At 45.8% G+C, this 19,396-nt stretch overlaps 1 protein-coding gene across 2 annotated transcripts in view; it reads left to right on the top strand.

The window, feature by feature from the left end:
• Positions 1 to 13,520: 13,520 nt before the first annotated feature.
• Positions 13,521 to 19,396, top strand: part of LOC142572332 (neuroplastin-like) — a 57,284-nt gene continuing 51,408 nt past the window's right edge. Inside the window, exon 1 of one of the 2 annotated variants that reach the window (XM_075681353.1) lies at positions 13,521 to 13,887. In XM_075681353.1, coding sequence (XP_075537468.1) covers positions 13,824 to 13,887 — 64 coding nt within the window. In that variant the 5' untranslated portion in view covers positions 13,521 to 13,823. The remainder of the gene's footprint in view (positions 13,888 to 19,396) is intronic. The other variant, XM_075681354.1, reaches the window with a different exon arrangement.

The following is a 19,396-nucleotide window of genomic DNA, read 5'->3' on the forward strand; positions in this document are numbered from 1 at the left end:
AGTTAGGTAGGAGGTCGATCGTCCCGCTGGCGCAAAGCCTTCCGTAATTCCTGGCATTGGCTGTCGTGACGAGAACGGTGACAGACGAGTTGCTCGGATGCTCCCCTCACCTGAATTGGGCGTACATGAGAGATTCAGTCATTAAATTCAGTTATGTACGCAGTTATATAAGCCACAGCCAATATAAAAGCAGTGCGCCTCATCGCTTACTGAGCCATGCATTGTGTCCTATTTGCTCTAAAGGCGTAAGGTAAGAATGTGCGGAAGCACACACTTGGGGGCCCAACATTGACGTCCGTTCGCTTTTCGTTCGAAGGAATCGAGCAACAAACCGAGGAGGGCCGATTGGCGCTCATGTTAATAGATGGCGATCAAAGTTCACCAGAGGTGTACCAGACATCGCCTTTGAACAACTGACAGCACCGTTCTAAAACTATATGGACACTGGTCCAGCAGCTGCACTTGGCTCACAGATTGACACGAGCAACGTTGGGAATAAAGTTAAAATTCGGTCAGTTATTTATCGTTTATTTTCTTTTTTCGCAGAAGTGTTCTTTCTCGAAGGTTTCCGTAGACTTCCGTTTCACGGAAACTACGTCATCGCCAGAGATGGCTCAGCACAGGACCGCACACATATACTCAATCGGCGTACATCACTTCTCATCCTGTTCTACTTTCTTGTTTCTTTTTCCCCTTCCACTTTACCCCCGAGGGGAGTAGCAGGCCAGAGACACGTTCTTTCTGCCAACATCTACGCTTTTCGTCTCATTAAATGTTCTTCTCTGTCTCTCTTTCCATCTGCACGACCCCTGCAAGAGCTGGTGGTCCGATGTCATTTCTTTTTTCATTTGCTCGCCCGCATTAACTGTCGCATGCGCCTGAAAAGCAGTCATTTGGTTGTCTGAAAGCTCCATAGAAGTCCCGAAATGCATTGCGCAGTACACGTACCAAATTACACTAGCGTGCACTCGTACTACTCTCGCACATCGCCACGCGCAGGTAAGACATCATCATACCCTACGTCGCAAATCACATTTTCTCGAGCGTGACTTTTGATGATGCAGCACGTGCAGGCTTTAAGAGGTAAAGGATGAATATTTTGCTCAGGTAACTCATATTCGCGCTATCCAGCAATGGTGGCGGATACTCAATTGAGTTTCTTCAACCGTACTAACGACTGCTCTTGAATGCAGTCCTTCAGATTCACTAGGAACATTATTTTCCTTTTGGAAACATTTCGGTTCCCACTCCCAGGCTCCCACTCCTAGCCGGCTCGCCACAGCGGGAGCTGCAATGTTTTTAACTCACCTCAAACTTTGTCTGAATGTTCACACAGATGTGCTTGGTACCAAAGTCTTACACTTTCACTTGATAGGATTCACTATGGATTCACTATGGATTCACATAGGATTCACTTCACGTCATAGGATTCACTATGGATTCACTATGCATTCACATAGGATTCATTTCACTTTATAGGCTTACGACAACTTCCAGCGATTGCACGGTGCATTGCTGGGTAGACCATTTCTCGCAGCTGCACGAGGCTATATACTATAGATGACGTCAGTGTTAACTATGTCGAAGACAAATTCAAGGTCTTGCAGATGGGTGTCTCTAGTTTATAAATTTGGCTGGTTTCAGCATCACTTTCAGCTCAGTATCTGTGCGAGAGATGCTCCGCCCAGAGTCCATGGTTGGGAGCCGGTGGATGTAGCCACGGCAACCATCTTTGTATCGCCACACGCTTAGCGAAATGGAATGAAAACGTCCAAAGCGTCCAGCAGCCGTAGAGCGCGAAAGCTTTCTATGAACTTCTGATTTACGTTGTGTTAAATGGTTTTCGGATATCGAGACACACGGGCGTGATCACATTCCCACGTACCTTCTCATCAAAGGGATGTCCAGGTCCTTTCCACGGAACACCATTCGATTAATTGACTGGACTAATTTTACTTCCCCCATGGAAGACGCTTGTCGAGTGAGTTTGTCCTCTGGATTAGAGGAAACAATCAAGTATGCAATGCGAAACGCCACGCGCACGGTCACGGTTTCATCGAAGTACACTGATTAGGATATAGAATTGGAGCGACTTCGCGCGCTCCGTCGTCGTGCGGAGCGGCGTTACCGGCGTACAAAATCCATCGAAGACCTTCGGACAGCCAGACGACTACAAAAGAAAATTCAACGTCGCATGGATAGATTGGCATCTCGACGTTGGACAATGTTTTGCCAGTAATTAGACCCCCGAAAGCCACTTTCACACATCTGGAGAACCATACGTGGTCTGCGTCCACTCCCTGAACAACGCCTCCTATTCAAAGCGCTGGCGCTCCTCCAGAGGCGACTGAATGCTGAAGTTGCAGAATACTTTTGTGCAAGGGTCGCTGGCCAAGCAACCGGTCCAGGCTCTCCAGCCCCCAGTGACAACCCTGTTTCACGCTACTGCCGCATGGATCTTCCTTTCACAATGGAGGAACTAGAAGCGTCTCTTGCTCTATGCAGGCGTTCTTCATCCCCGAGACCAGATGGAATATCCTACCGCGCCTTGAACAACCTGAGTGAAGGCGCACAGAGAGAACTGTTACATCTATACAACGTATCTTGGCAAGATAGCATGGTTCCCGAAGAATGGAAGACAAGCCGCTTTGTCCCTCTCCTGAAGCAAGGCAAGTCCCCACTTGAACTCACCTCATACTGCCCAATAGCGCTTGCCAGCTGTGTGGGAAAGATAATGGAAAAGATTATCCTTGCCCGCTTGTAGTGGTACCTGGGACACTACAACATGTTACCAAATTGCGTGGCTGGTTTTCGTCGAGATTGTTGATCTCGCTACGCATGTCCAGCATCAAAAGTCATGCAAAAGATTATCTGCAGCTTTGTTCTACCCGCCGTGGTTGCTCAGTGGCTATGGTGTTGGGCTGCTGAGCACGAGGTCGCGGGATCGAATCCCGGCCACGGCGGCCGCATTTCGATAGGGGCGAAATGCGAAACACCCGTGTGCTTAGATTTAGGTGCACGTTAAAGAACCCCAGCTGGTCGAAATTTCCGGAGTCCTCCACTACGGTGTGACTCATAATCAGAAAGTGGTTTTGGCACGTAAAACCCCATAATTTCATTTAATTAAGCTTTGTTCTTGGATGTCAAGTGGACACACGATAACGTATCTTACGAGGCTATCCTCGATGCCTTTGTGATGGTTGGCCTAGGTGGTCGAGTTTTCCAATGAATTTTTCATTACCTTTTCATGAGATCGTTCTTTGTGAGTACCGGCGATGGTCAAACCGCACGACACTACGCCTACGGAGGTGTTCCTCAAGGCGGTGTACTAAGTCCTACCCTATTCAACCACACACTTATTGGTCTCGTTGATCATATGCCAGCAGTGATCAAGATTTCAATGTACGCAGACGACATATGTATATGAACTTCAGGTGTGACACGTCCTTAGATACGTGCAAGACTTCAAAAAGGTGCTACTCGGACAGCTATATACCTCTGCGACGATGGTCTTGAAATCTCGTCAGACAAATGTTCACTGATGGCATTCACTCGCAAACCAATGACACCTTACGCCATCTCAATAAATGGCCAGATAACTTCTTATGAAAAGACTCCCAAATTTCTTGGCATAATCATTGATAGAGATCTCTCAATGAGACCGCACGTGACCTAATTGAAACAGCGTCTGACAGCAATCTCCCAGCTTTTCAAGTTTCTGGGCGGAAATACGTGGGGAATGTCAGTGCATGCAATGTTGGAATTGTACAGAGCTCCTTTTCTGGGCTTCTTGAGATACAGTTTGCCCGTACTGACCAATACTTGCGAGACAAATCTTCGTGCTCTACAGGCTATTCAAGCTCGGGCTCTCAGGGTTTGTCTTGGTTTGCCAAAATGCACATCGACAGTAGCGACTATTGCGATCGGCCGGGGCCGACCCATACAAACACACATTGTGGCGGAAGTGTTGAGAGTGCACATTAGGCACTTTGCTCGTGCCCGTTCCCACCATCTGGCAACACTACCGTCAGAAAGGCCGCAGGCATCATCTTGTACTACGATTTCGAATTATTACACCTGGCTTCCATCGGGCATCACCCCCGCAACTAAGCCATCGGTTCCTCCATGGTGTTTGGCTCGACCTGCAGTGCACCTCAACGAACCAGGAATCAGGAAAAATCTGAGTTGTCCTCACCTGCTCTTAAAAAAACTAACTCTGCTTCTATTGCACGAGAGGTACGCCGACCACGTACATATTTATACCGATGGATCGGCAACTCTCCAATGTTCCTCTGGAGCCGTAGTTTTCCCAACGAAAGCCACCACTATCAGATTCAAGACATGTCATCCAACGACACCGATGGCTGCGGAACTTGCAGCTCTTCGCGCTGCACTTCGTCTCGTCAGCCAAGAACAACCTCGAAGATGGTCAATATTCAGTGACTGGAAGACTGCACTGCAGTCTTTGCTATCAGCCCTGCGGCGTGGACCACACGAACAACTGGTATTTGAGATTAGAGAACTAATCCATACCTTGACTGATAAAGGACACTACGTGACATTTCAGTGGCTTCCACGTCACTATGGTGTCATAGGGAATGAACACGCCGATAACGCTGCTCGGTCGGCTCTTCAAAGCGACGAAGAGGAGCCGATACCATTATCAAGGACAGATGCCGGTAGAAAACTTCGAATGCTCAGCCGTGACATCACGTTCTCCTTGTGGAACGCAGGAAGTTTTCAAAACAACCGGCTGCACAACCTAGACTCCTCTCTACGCCTTTGCATTCCAGCTGAACTCTGCCGTCGCGAAGCTATCCTTCCTTGTCGAATATGGCTAGGGGTTGCCTTCACCAAGTCCTTTGCTTTCCGAATCGGATGGGCCGACGATGCCTCGTGTGATGACTGTGGTAACGAGGAGACTCTTGAACACCTTCTCTGTGACTGCCCTGGCTACAATTTACAGAGACGATCGCTCGTAATCGCGATAGCGCGCTTTGGCCGAAGACATCTAACAGAGGAACTTATTTTAAAATGCCGCCATCACAAGGGGGGGGGGGGGGGGTGAGGGGGCATCGTTGCGGAGGGCGACGAGGACGCAGTTGCAGCTTTCGAAGGCAACAGAATTGGACAAGCGGCTGTAGCCTGAACAGATGTTTATAGTGCTGCAAGTAGCACTTGCAGCACTATAAACATCTGTTCAGGCTACAGCCGCTTGTCCAATTCTGTTGCCTTCGAAAGCTGCAACTGCGTCCTCGTCGCCCAGTATGCGGCGACAGTGACCGACTGTGATTGTATGTCTATGCTCCTTTCTTTGTCTCTACTTTGTTATCACTTTGTCTCCCCCTCCAATCTCTCCCAAGCGTAGGGTACCAAACCGGAACTACCCCTCTGGTTAACCTCCCTACCTTTCCCCTTTCCTCTGTCTCTCTCTCTCTCTGATTTACGTGGTAGCTTCTATCTGAGTGGACGCCAAAAAAATGTTTAAAAAGAACAATCAATAAAGCCGGAAGTGCTGGCCAACACTGTGATGTGTAACTGGCCCAAAGAAAGCGACGGTTAACAATGCGTTGTCCATTACGAACCCCCGGTCAAAGCCTGATTTTCAACCTGCAGCTCACTATGGCTGCTACCTGCACCGACATGTTCAACGCGTACACCCCTATTTTGAAGGAGATAAAGAGCCCGTAATAGCTGCAGTGTAAAATACATAATCTAGCCAATAATCTGGTTTTAATACATTAGCGTTCTTCGGATACTTCACGCACTTTCCGGGAGCTATGTATGTATGTATGTATGTATGTATGTATGTATGTATGTATGTATGTATGTATGTATGTATGTATGTATGTATGTATGTATGTATGTATGTATGTACGTATGTATGTATGTATGTATGTATGTATGTATGTATGTATGTATGTATGTATGTATGTATGTATGTATCTGTGTATCTAATTATGCGTATCTAAGCGTTTTCCCACCTACCTTGATCCCTAGATAGTCCGTGGTCGAATGGATAGCGCATAGGGCTTCCGTGCTCAGGGAACATGGTTCGTCTTGGCGACACATTGAGCGATCAAATTGGTATATTTCGTGGAGTACCATTGGGGAGTGTTTTATCTTCCCTATTATTTAACATCGCCATGACGACTTTCCCAAGAATACTAAACCATCGAACACCCGTGTAGATGTCTATATACCCCATGATATCTGCATATGGGTCTGCGGCTACCAGCATCGTCGGCTCGCACGAATAGTCCAAGGAGCTGTAAATGCCATTCAGGGTCACTTGACAAGGCTTGGCTTATCACCACCAGCAGAGAAATCACTATTCATGTGATTTCCTGGAATTAAAAAGAAAATCTACACGCTTGAAGCTGAATTTGAGCGGATACCAGATTCGGCAAGTCATCAACGTTCGATTTCTTGGCATTACTTTGGACCACAAGCTATTCTGACACCGCGCTGTAACATCCTCATCACAGAAGTTTCATGTGCTCAAGCGAGTCGCTGGCATACGCTGGGGCAACCACCCGACGTCGATGTTTCGGCTACATACAGCGTTGATTACAAGTCGTATCCTATACCAGCTACCTATGTCACCCTCAGATAGCCAACACGAGCGCTTAGAAACCGTACACAGAAAAGGTATTCAGCTGTGCTTGGAAGACCCTCAGCCGGCATGGAACAAAAAAGTGCTTTATGAAGCTGAGTCAAGACCTCTGCGACTTCAGGCTTCCGAGACACTCGTTAACCAACTACTACGTTTGAATGAGTCTTCGCCCGGCGAAGCCCTCTTAAGACGTGTAGGTAACAGGCCGCGCTCACATTTTTATGCAGCACTGAACATGCTTCGACTCTTAGGATCACGCTGCTCAAGGCAGAAGGAAAAGGTAGACCCACCTTGGATATTCCGGGATATAACATGCAACTTAAGTGTACTACGATTGCTGTCAAAGAGCTGTATTCCAGCAGCAGAAGCCGAGTCACTACTTCTGGAACATTTGAACACGATTTACTCGAATCACCTCCACCTAGATGGCTCTGTCAAAGTAGATGAAGATCGTTGCGCAGCTGCATTCTATCTTCGTTCTCTGAGATATGCGTGGTGTGGCCGTCTGGACTGTATATCTTCGTCGACAGCCGTGGAAGCCGTGGCAATAGCTGCTGCTCTGAGCAAACTAAAGACATTGCCTCCACAGAATGTGGTCTTCCTTACGGACTCAAAGGCTGCGTTGCAGCAACTCTGCCGTAGCCTACCGTCTATCAAGTTCCCATGCAAATCACTAGCCCCCGTGAAAGAACTCGGCAACAAAGGCTTCACAGTAAAGTTTCAGTAAAGTTACATTGGCTCCGCTGGCAACGAAAAAGGTGATGCTCTTGTATACGCAGCGCTCCATCATCCTCCCAAAGTCAAGGACCCAAAGAGCAATCATGTTAAGAAGTCTGACATTCGAAATCATTTTGGGTCACTTTGGGTTCCACCACATATGCCATGCGTAACCAAAAGATTTCGTAGAGAGGAAGCTTCACTTCTATATCGAATAAGGACAGGGTCTACTAGCACACCAGCTTGGTTATATAAGTCGGGGCGCATCAATTCTGCAAAGTGTACGACATGCGACGAGACAGGAGATATTGAACACTTTCTGTGGTCGTGCCCGAAATTCCAAGGCGAAAGGGACGCTGTCGTGAAAAATCTGCAACAAGAGGACCTTCCAAATACGTGCCTGCAACACCTTGTGTTCCCCGAAGGAGCCGGTTATAGCCCATAAAGAAACTTCACATCTCCTTATCGGATTCTTAAGAGAAACTGGTCTGATGGACATGTGGTGAAACACCACCGTGACTTTATCAGAGACGCTCGGGCGGAGCAATTGCCGGCCGTGATTGCCAGGCTAAACCCGCCTGTTGCTACAACTCACCACCACCACCGCCGGGTTCGAAGCCACCATCGGACCTACTTGGGTCACTGAATATGTGGCAATGTGTGCATACGTGTAGCCCTTCAACGAAACTCTTTCAAGCTGATATGGTCCACTATAGATGCGATACTGGGTAGGCACCGCTGTTCGAAGAAACTCTTTGACGCCGACGTGGAGCACTGGGTATTTGCCACTCGCCCTGTGCGTTTATTGAAAGCGGCACATGCCCAGTGTATTTGTGGCGCAGCCTGCTATATACTGCATCGGGTTCCTGTCCTTCAGGGAGCCTTGTGACGTGGGTTTGATTCCGCTCAGCATCGGAGAAATTTAGGGGATCCTTTAACACCACAGCGTTAAGGAGCTCGTGTCGCAGGAAAGCCGGTGCCTGATCGGCGTCGGCGGCGTTGGCCATGAGCGAAAAATGGCGGAAGGTAATTGCCCGGTTGCCGCACGACGCGTTTCTCAGCGTTAGCACGCACCGGCGCGTCATGCATTTCCACGCACAGACTCAGCTTCGGCGGATTCATATAGATGGCGCCGAGTGTTCTTAGGGAAGCGAGAAAGAAGAATCCCGCTACAGCATAAGACTCACACATAACTCTTTTCGACGGTGGCAATACTTTGCGTTGCTACATTGATTCAATGCTAAGCTCATTACCGTCGATTGTCATCGTGAGATAGGTGTCGTGACTTTTTTTGGAAATTGTTAGTTCACCTCCAGCGGGCTGAAAATTGACCGGAAACTTAATACGACAATCAAACCTGATGTAACGTCAGCATGACCGAAAGAAAATGGCGTGTGAGCAGTTAACAAGAAGCAATCATGGTAAGGAACGGCAGCCGTACAAAAATAGACACGAGTACGTAGAACGAGAAGTACGTTCAACTTGCGTCTGCGTTTACACGCCTGCCTCTCTGTGCCGTGATTCCCTACTAATTTGCACAACTTTCAAACATTTTAATATTTTAACAAGGAGCATTCCATGAGAACTAGGATTTCATGAGCATACATCAAGCAGCAATATCGCCTCTTTCCTATATTTCAGGCGGACGATAATATTCCCCCATTTTCCAACCATATGCTGAATTCGCGAGATGGACACACATGAAAAGTTGAGCGCGTATATTGAACGGTCACGAAAAATGAACGTTTATTCTGTATTTGGACGTAGGCACATAATGATTAGACGAGGTGCATCTCACAACAATGTAGTGGCGTTGGAAACCCAAGAAAACGAAGGAAATATTTGGATAAAGTGTAACTGCCTACAGCGCCAAGAGCACCAAACACTCACCGATGGTAATAAAGCACTGCGATATAAATTCCACCACTGATATATTCATACGCAGAAGGTAGACAAAAGCAGGCATTCACAGACACAATCCTGGAATTTTTGAGAGTACAGTCGGCATCACACTTGTGTCTGACGGTAGTTGCTGGGCCCAAACGTGCCCAGCATCTAGCGTTAGACGTCGCTGGCTGCTTCCGGAGCGTTCCGGAGGCCACCGTTCACGCGCTCTACACAAGTGTGACGCCGACTGTACAAGAGTGGCAGAATATATAGGCTGGCACAACGCGAATGTAATGTACATAAATTTCCTCTAGTGGGACAGGAGTCACCACCTCGATATAAAGGGGCAGCCTTTGAATATCCGTCTATCCATTTATCTATTGGGACCACTAGTGCAGACGCAAGCGCCACACTTATTTCTGCGCTTGCCACTTGTAGCCCTGGTTGCTAGAGGACCTCTAGCACACGTGGATGCTTCTTGATACTGACCTGGACTGCCCATAAAACGCAATGAACATGATGCCGCTGAGGGTTGCGCATGTCCTTCTCTGTGTATACATACAGCGATATGTATCTTCTGTGCGCAGACTTTTGGGTTGCAAGTTCCCGAGCTACGCTCAAAGAGGGTGGGACTCCATGGTGATGACTCATCCTGAAGCAGCGGTCCCGCTTGAATACGAATGCCAGGATCAACATTGAAGCCATAAAATGACAAGCACTTAGCAAAAACGCTAACGCAAAAATGCACCAAGTGTCAAAATATGCACAATGTTTGACTTTGAGTTCGTTTATTTTACCACATATATGGAGTGTCGCATAAGTAGTTAGGACGAGGGAAAGAAACTGCATATGAAACATCTTGACTAGGTCTACGTCCCCGGTTCACTATGGCAGCATGGGAGTAGAAGAAAAGTACATTACAACGTCAATGTAAAGTTAGAGTACACATGATATACACAGAAAACTATTTTACGTATAATAGAATTTAAGAGCATATATAGCACAGCATGCTTGAAGCAGAAGTGTTAGACAGTGTGCAAACGTTTTCATAAGAAATGTTGAAATTATTTAATGTCTTCGGCAGACAATAACTTGAAATTTGAAAGCCATAGTTTGTGCGCGGCCGTGACACGTATACCATTGTTGCGATTGTCGGTTTAGGCGCGAAGAAGGATTTAGTCGCAAGTTAGCTACACTGTATACATAACCGCGATTCTTTACAGTATCAGTTCTAAAAGAATGTGATAAAGTGCATTCATATGACCCGTTTAATTTAATTACATTATATTTACAGATAGTGCTGCAGTGTGTGCACTAAATGGTAGGTTTGCAACAGAACGTAGAGCCTTTGTTAGTAGCATAAGAAGATTATTTATTGATGGCTTTGTTCTGTTACCCCAAATTAAGTTACGATAGAGCAGATGAGATAAGAAGAGTGCCTTAAGTATCGAAAGCTTTTTGAGGAACTGGCAATACACGCTGACATTTTCTCAATAGGTTCAAGACCTTGCAATGTTTGTTTTGTAAAAAACTCTTTATGGTGATCCCATTTCATATATTCATGAAAAATGACACCCAAAGATCTTGTAGAAGAAAATTCAATTTTATTATTATTTAACATGAGATTACAAGAATGAGTGGGCTCATAAAGTGGGGATTTAAAGCGAAAAAAAACCGCTTTAGTTATGGAACAGTTAATTTGTAAAGAATTTCTAAGTGTCCAGAGTGCCCAGATGCGTATCTTTTTATAATGTTATGTTAGCTAGATTCACGAGATTAGGTATATTTGTTCCGGAAAAGAAAACACTTGTATCATCAGCATATATTATGTATTGGACTGAAGGGTCAGCATTTAATAATATCAGTAAAAAAATATAATAATAAAAGCGGTCCCAATAGCCTGCCTTGGGGAACTCCGTATTTAACAAGTGGCGTAGAATACGGAGTTCTACTTATCGATATACATTGATGTCTGCTTACTAAGTAGTTTTGAATTAGATTTAGGGCAACACCACGAACTACATAACAGTGCATCTTTCCTATTAATGTTTCACGGATGATTTTGTCCAAGGCCTTGGACATATCTAAAAATATGCAAAGTGTGAATTTTTTTCTTGAATATTTTTAAGAATCAATTCTTGTTGAAACAGTCGAGAACTTTCTGTTGAAAAACCTGATCTAAATCCGTATTGCTATTTTGTTATGACGCAATGTTTCTAAAAAAAATTGGCAGCCTTAGATGAATAATTTTTTCAAGTCCTTTGGAGAATATGGGAAGGATTCAAATGAGCCTATAATCCCTGAGAATATTTTATCACCACTTTTGTATATTACCATGGCCATAGCATTCTTCATATTCTGTGGGAAAACGCCAGTTTTTAAGGAAAGGTTGTAAATGTGTGTCACACGCGGGGTAAGAAGATCAACAACATATTTAATCGGCATCATTTTTAGATCCTTTATGTACTAGCTCTTACTCATCTTAACGTTGTTAAATACTCTTAATACTTGATTTTCATTAGTTGGTCAAATAAATACTGATTCCTTGAGTGGCACGGGTAAGCAATCAAAGGCACTATCTTGATCTGAGCTCTCAGTTGGAAAGTATTCATTGAGTTTGTAGGCTAACTTCTTACCTTTGATAACTTCACTGTCAACGACAAGTTCTTACAACTATTTATTACTCTACCTGATGGAGTGTAATTTTTTCCACATTTGTTCGATATCTGTGATCCCCTCGAACATGGTATAATAATAATTTCGTTTTGCTGGCCGTTTTAACTTAATGACCAAATTATTACATTTTTTAAACATCCTCAAAGCATCTGGATTTTGGTTAACGAGGAATGGAGGAAATAGCCTATCGTTTTCCTTCATCACTTTTAGGATATCTGTATTCATTCAATGTTTGCGGGCACGCTTTGGTCTTTAAAAAAGAATTCCCTTTCATTAAAGAAGTTTATCAAGACTTTCAGAGCAGATAGCTGTAATGACGCGTTATTCGATTGTCCGAACAAATCTTCTATACTGAAAGTCATCATTTATCATCAATAATTTCCTTATTTCCAACAGCGGTTAGGGGTCCCTCTGGCGAAAAGCGGTTGCAAACCATTTGAAAGTGATTGAGGGCCCAAGTACATGACAGCAGTTTTACAGACCAGATGTGTACAAATGCACACGAGCGCAATACAGTTAGGACGTCAATAAAAAGAACAACGCAATAAAATATGAACACTTACAACAAGTACAATGAAGGCGATTATTCAACGAATATATGCTTTGAGGAAGTGTTTAGTACATTAAGTCAACGTAAAATGTTTAACATGAACACAGCAAGCTATAGAATAACACAAATAACAATAAACACAATGCGTAAAGCTAACAATCACCATTCTAATAATAATAAGAAAACATAAAATAGGAACATTAACCAAAAGTTAAGCAATATTTCCTCATTATACGCTCATTAAGTCATACTCGCACATTGAAGTCCTTCACTGCTGACTTAAAAGCACGCCTCTGCTTCTTACACTTATAAAAGTACGTGAGAACACGTCAATTGCTCTGCTTCTGGCGACCGGGTGCGAACGGTGCTTCACAAAGCTTTAAGAGAAGGGCGAGAATGCAAAATCTGTGGCTCTGTGATGGCGTGAATAAAATATACTTAGCTCCGCCGAAAAACATTTTGCGCTTAAGGAAAACGTGCTGGTGGCAGTTCTTGCGCGGGCTGAGGAGGAAATGCGGCTACCGATAAGTCATTCTGCTGCAAGCAGCCCTCTTGGGTTCATCTCCTAGTATGGTCGGCCCATTGCATTCAGTTTTACCAAGGCGAATAACTAGAGCTTGCCTACACACTTGCTTTTTTCTGCGGACATTAAAAGTCCGACATCCGGCAGCCCCTCTTTAACTGAATTCAGAGTCGTGGACTGCGGCGGCTGCATTCAGTAGCACGCGAGTTACTTCCAAGAGGGAGTGTAAATGCGCTTTGCTCAAACCTACGCTATCCACTGACAACAATGACCACATTCCTTCGACTGAAAAGTCGTCGGAGCACGCAATTAATGGCGCCTCCTGTCGATAACGCCTTGTCGAGGTCACGTCCGTCCATCGCCTGGTCGACGCTTCTGTCGGTGGCCACCGTGCGATGCATATACACGCAATCGCCTCCCGGATTGCAACCGGCCTGCCCGGGCCGCGCCGGCAGGAGGGCGGGCGGGCGTTATTTTTCTCGTCCCCTAAATTTAGAACCCGGGTTGCTCCGCTCGCCGGTCTTCCACGAGGCCGCGGACCGACTACGCGGCGCAGGAAACGGCTCTCTCGCCTCTGCGCGCGCAAGAACACCGTAGCCGCGGCGGAAACCGCGACTCTCCTAGCCCGGGACCACTGCCTGCGAACACCTTGAAGCGCCGGCTCGACTGCGTGCGTTAGTCTGTGGAGATCTGCACCGCTGACCGGAAGGATTTCGAGGAAGTGTGACTGCGCAGCAGCGGTCCTGAGGAAGCTTAAGCCTTTTCCAATACGGGAACAGAGGCTCTATAGCCTTGCCAAGGAGCGCGCAACCGGCTGTGATCTGGAGGATACGTTCCAGGAGTAAACGGTTGCCATGGGCCCAGGTCTCCTCTGGCGAGGACTTTTCCTCGTCATCTTGATGGTCGTCGGGGCTCGGGGTAAGTTCTAAGCTCACGCACGCATAAATTCCTGTGGTGCTTATCACGACCAAGACCCGTAGTAAAGGGTTCGGAATAAGACCGCGTATTTGTAATGCCTACCAAGCAATGGTGAGCAAGCTGCTCGTGGATTCATTCATTCGATTATATTGTAGGCGTGCTTGATAAATAGGGCGATGTTAGATCGCATATAAGAAGCGAAAGTAAGGACATTTACTTATATAGTCCCCATGATGCCAAAATTAACTGCAATTGTATGGTTGGTTTTAAGGCTCTCGTATGTTTTGACAGATTAGCCTGATCAAGTTGTCAGAAAACCAGGCAAAAGCAGTCATTATTATAGAGGTGCATGCAAGACTTGCAGTTCAGCAGACACCCAGAGTTCACCATTAAAATGCGCACAAAAGTACGTCGTCGCGGTAGCGCCGGGAGTATTAAGCTGCACGTACGATTAGGTGGCCAAGGACGTGACTGGAAGGGAAATTCAAACACCGAAGACAAGATACACCCATATTTCTGCATCTGTGTTAGGTTTAAGAGGTGATAAGCATACTTGATGCATGAACTCAGAAGCACTAGTACTGCGCAGGCATGCTCCCATTCTCCTGCCTATCTGAATGTAAAACAAAGAAGCAAACTAGTACAGGAACTAGTTCTTTACGAGCTGCCCGAGTAAAGCAGCGCCAAAGAGAGCCCCTCCTTCTTTGTCACTGTTCCAAAACGCTCTGAGGCAATATTGCTGACTGCGTGCTTGCATGTGGAAAGCAAAGTCGGAAGCTCGAATTCACTAGGCTAGCGCGCTGGAGGCGAAGTTCGCGTGCTTCGTGTGCTATAGGCACCTTCTGCTGCAGTCTTTACTCACTTAATTAAGAGCAGCGCCAAAAAACAGCCAACGAGTGGTGGGACGAAATCGGAGGAACGCGGTAAACATTCGCCGTGACATCTGTGCTCGCTTGTCACCGAGGCAAGTGTGTCCGTTGTCTGAAAATGCCCAAGTGCACACGAAAGCGTCGTAGAGCCCTCTGACCGGTGCAAGGTGCCTGTACACGTCTGTTGTTCCGTCGGTGTTAGTACACGAACGGACAACTTTCTGTGGCATTGAAGGGAAAGCTACGGAGGCGAAGCGTACGCAAGTCATTAACAGCGCTCCTGAAAAAAAAAAATCACCTATGCTCATCCTCGTCAGCTTAAGCTGGGGAAGTGGAGACATAAATGCGTTATTTACAACAACCAAACGCAGACAAAGTAAACCACGGAGAGGTAAATTTGACATATTTTTCTACTTTTCTCTCCCACGTTTGGACAAATGGGAAACCGTCTCACGCGAAAGCTACGTTGATACCACTTCCCCTCCCCGTATGTTCCAAGAAACCAAAAGTACTGTCAAGTGCTGCCTAAATATTTAGCATGGCGACGCACATGCCCACACTCCATCACTGTAGATTTCCCTTCATTGTCGCAGAAGGTTGACCGCGAGTATAGTGAAACTGACACAGGGAAATAATAAAAAAAACGTTTCTTTTTCATTTCCTGTTTATTTCATTGTCAAACGTGCCATTTATTATTTCATTTCTCAATTTGCGTCCCGTAAACACACTATGAATGTGTATATATCTCGTCATCGATTTCATTTAGCATAGCAGCTAGCATAATTGTTTCATGGGGGGGTCGAGACAGGCTTATCTTTCTCCTTACTATTATTGATTCTGTGTTTGTATTTGATCGCACAAACTGTAAGTGGTCTATGCTTCAATGCGCGAGCAGCGTACAGTTCGTCACGTGCCCCTTATCTGTATTTGACGGCTTTCTTTCCCGCGTTAAACACTGCGAACGGAGAAGTTCTTCCTGCATTTTAGAATTTCTTCCAAGTCTTCCGTGCTCCTACACAAAATTTCCCCACGTTATGTGCACACTTAATGACAGCCAAAAACGCTTTGACATCAGAATGCCACGGTATATGAACAAAAATGTTGTAAGGTGTTTTTATAAGGGTTTTACCTCAATACACTTGTGTGATGCGGTGAGTCATACAGAATGTATTGCAGTTAAGAGAAGGGAGAATTTGCTCAAGTACTAAGCGTAAACAACGTACCCTCAATTAGCATTCTTTAGCGGAGCCTTCAGGACACCAAAGGAGTAACGGGGACAATATTTAGCTAAAACTTTGGCTTAAACTTTGACTTGGGTGCCCTGGAGGTCTGGCGCCGCCCGCTTTACTACACTCTCAGGTGCTCTCCTGAGGCTGCCGTTTGGCTGTATTGTATTTATTTTCACATGCTAAATGATTTCGCTGAGCAATATTAAAGCACACCCGCCATTATGGAACGCATATAACACCCTTGCCGGCGTAAGTTCGTTGGGTGACGGCGAGTTGAACAGAGGCACAAAAACGACACATTGCAGCCGTGCGTTTTGTCCACTTCATGAAAGAGAAGATTGCACGGCAGTGACAAATGCTTCGAAAGTTGAAGCGAACTCAAGAAACTAGTTTATAAGCAGTGTCTAGAACCCCTTCGACTCAGCGGTAGCTGACGGAAGCGTTCGTTCCCGCACAGGTTCATGACTTCACCGCTGTTCTGTAGCGGTTTCACCCAACGCCCGTTCTTCGAAAACGCGAAAACAATGGTAAACGTGAAGTCGTGATTTCTACGTATGATGCCAGGCGTCGCTAGTTCCCTTCCGTGTCGCTCCCGCGTTTGTTTGCACCTGGGTTCGCGGACGGGTGCAGGTGCGGTGTTACTACAGATTCAGTCAGCTTTTCGCTCACGTCACGAAGGTATGCGACGGCGCTGCCATCAACTTCACTGTCGGTAAAACAGACAGCCGTTCCTACGGGCATTCCAACAAGCGCTTGTTGGCGTAATTAGCGTAAATATTATAGACTCCATCGACGTGAGTTTTTGCTTTTAAAAAGGATCAGACTCCGGGAGGGGGGTATTGTCTTTCTCAAAAATTTTCTGCTGAAGGTTAAATGTGCTGCATATCGAAAGAGAAGAAAGAAAATGTCTTCCGTTTTACCTGCACCTTTGCGGTGTTTCATTATTTGAGCTTTTCACATTGCAGAGATTCCTTTGCTCTGAAGGAAGCCGCCTAAGTCCAACGTCGGGACGAAATGTCATCTGGCTGGCGATTATCATTACAGAGAAAAAGCACAGATAACTGCTAAGTAAAAAGTTAGATCCACGAAAGAGCAAAATTAGAAGGCTTTAATTATTAAGACCAAACAAGAAAATAAAAGTATGAATACAGGAGTCTTTGTGGACAAGATCCAAACATATTGGACAAGGTCACCACGTGTTATTCATTATTTTCTCTCTCTCTCTCTCGTCTTTTGGTCTTGTAGATTTTTACGAGGTTAGTGTATTTGTCATTTGCTTGCGCCACGCTGCTTGCTGGCAACGAAGCCGCTGAACGTGACGTCAGGAAACTGCACTTGTGCCACCGTCGCTGTGAGTGCATAGGCAGAGGATAATGCCTTCTACGTAGCATGACGTGCGTTATAAATTCCACTGGCACCAGCTTTGTCAAATGTCAAAGAAAGAAAATTGAGAGCTGGCTCTTAGAAGCAGCGGGTGGCAAAGAAGAAGCTGAATGTTAGTGCATTCGTCAGCTCAGCGCTTTTCTGTAGCTGTCGTCCCTATCTTACGAATAACAAAAAAAGACAAGCGGTTGTGGCCTGAGCTGGTGTTTGCAGTGCCACAAGCGCTACTGTGCGGTAATATTATGCGGCGACAGTGACCGGTTGTGGTTGTTCACCGGCTCCCTTTCTTTCTCTCTTTCTACTTTCCTGTCTCTTTACCTTCTCCTCCTCTCTATCCATAGCGTAGCAAACCGGATTTTCTTTTCTCAAAGTTTCCCAAAGGGCATTAACGATGTAATATGTTATACACTACACATCCTGCAATGATGTGATGTTCTGCCAGCTTGTGTAAATTTAACTCATTCCCCCATGGCTATGGAGTGGCTGTGCCGACATCAACTGTCAGAATCTCAACTCACACCCAATGAATAACCACCGAACAAATTATGCATTCAATCAGCCATTTGGCATGCGTACAAAGATAATATAATATGTATAGGTCTGGGCAAATTGGTGGTTAATGGAGCTTTACCAGCACAATTCTAACCATAACTAATGAGGACAAAACAGTCGTCGTGTCAAGGACAACCGATAATGGGGCCAAAAGTAGATCTCGCGGACAGAAACAGTCGACGACAGAACTAGACGTCATGAAAAGGACAACCGCTACTCGTTCTCATAACGTCTGCTGTTGTCGCCGTGAGTTGACTTCAGGTGACGCGCTGGTATCTCTCCGAGAAAAAATAAATGGCGCACGCGTGGGATCATAAGCTTATATGGTTATATAGGAGCACGCTGAATTCACTCCTAATAGACCCACTCTACGCCTTCCTGCAGAAAAGCCCAATGCTCTAACTTGTAGGCCTCAGCCACGCGCCCTTAATTGGGAGCCAAGCAAGTCTTCACTTTATAACACCTAACGCCAATTTCAGGGAACCCCTTACATTTATCGCAAGCACTATATCGACACTTGTGGATATCTAAACGACGGCCCCTGTTCGATGACAGATTAATAACACTTTCTTTTTTCTTCGTTTTTTATAGTTGAGGTTGCACGACAGCGCGACTTTGCATGAGGACCTGCCCTTCCTCTTCCTAGAAAACATGGAGGCCCATCCATACATTCAGTGAGACAAGTGTGACAGCTGTAGGCAAGTCGCGAGTTCCCGTTAGCGAAGTTCACCATGAACGCACGCTTTCATCCGCTTCGACGTTTCGTGCCGGCGAGTCTCGGAAAACAACCTTTGGTGCCTTGCCAGGTGACGCACGAACAACGAGCTTGCTACATTTAGCACAACAAACTTGACGTACGATACCTTTCCCACTGTGCGTGATGTAGCGCTATAGTGCATGGTTCCAAGAACGTCCCCTTAGGATCGCTGGCGCATTTGGTGGAGAAAGTGAATTTAGGGCGAACACACGATCAACGACCGAGGCGCACTGGTAACCCACAGAACTAGCGGTTGATCAAGGGTCAATGAGGCAAGGCTCATCCTGTGCGGTTACCTGTGTTTTTCAATAACGAAAGTGCATTCCGCGCTCACTTGACTAAAGTATATACTGTGCCTGTTCGGCGGCTCTCGGTATGATGAAACAGAGCTAAGCCCTTGCAAAAATTGTGCATGATATTTAATCGCACCTCAAATGAAAGTCTATTCAACGCAAGAACAGTCAATATGGCCAGTATAGAATTTCAGCAATGATTTTTGCAAGGGAATATTGAACGCAAGGATAAGGAGACGTTGAAGAATGCAATGGCCTAAAATTGACTGTTTATTCAGCAGTATACCTATGCACAATGCGCTGTGCAGTATAGTGTATATAAGCAGAATTTATCTTTCCCAGCTTTCATTTCTTGTTAATCTTTATTTTTTATTAAAGGTTTCCTGAACCCTGTAACCTTTAGAATAATGGGCATTCTGCCCTAAA

This window comes from Dermacentor variabilis, chromosome 2, assembly GCF_050947875.1.
Source record: "Dermacentor variabilis isolate Ectoservices chromosome 2, ASM5094787v1, whole genome shotgun sequence".
Lineage (NCBI taxonomy): Eukaryota > Metazoa > Arthropoda > Arachnida > Ixodida > Ixodidae > Dermacentor > Dermacentor variabilis.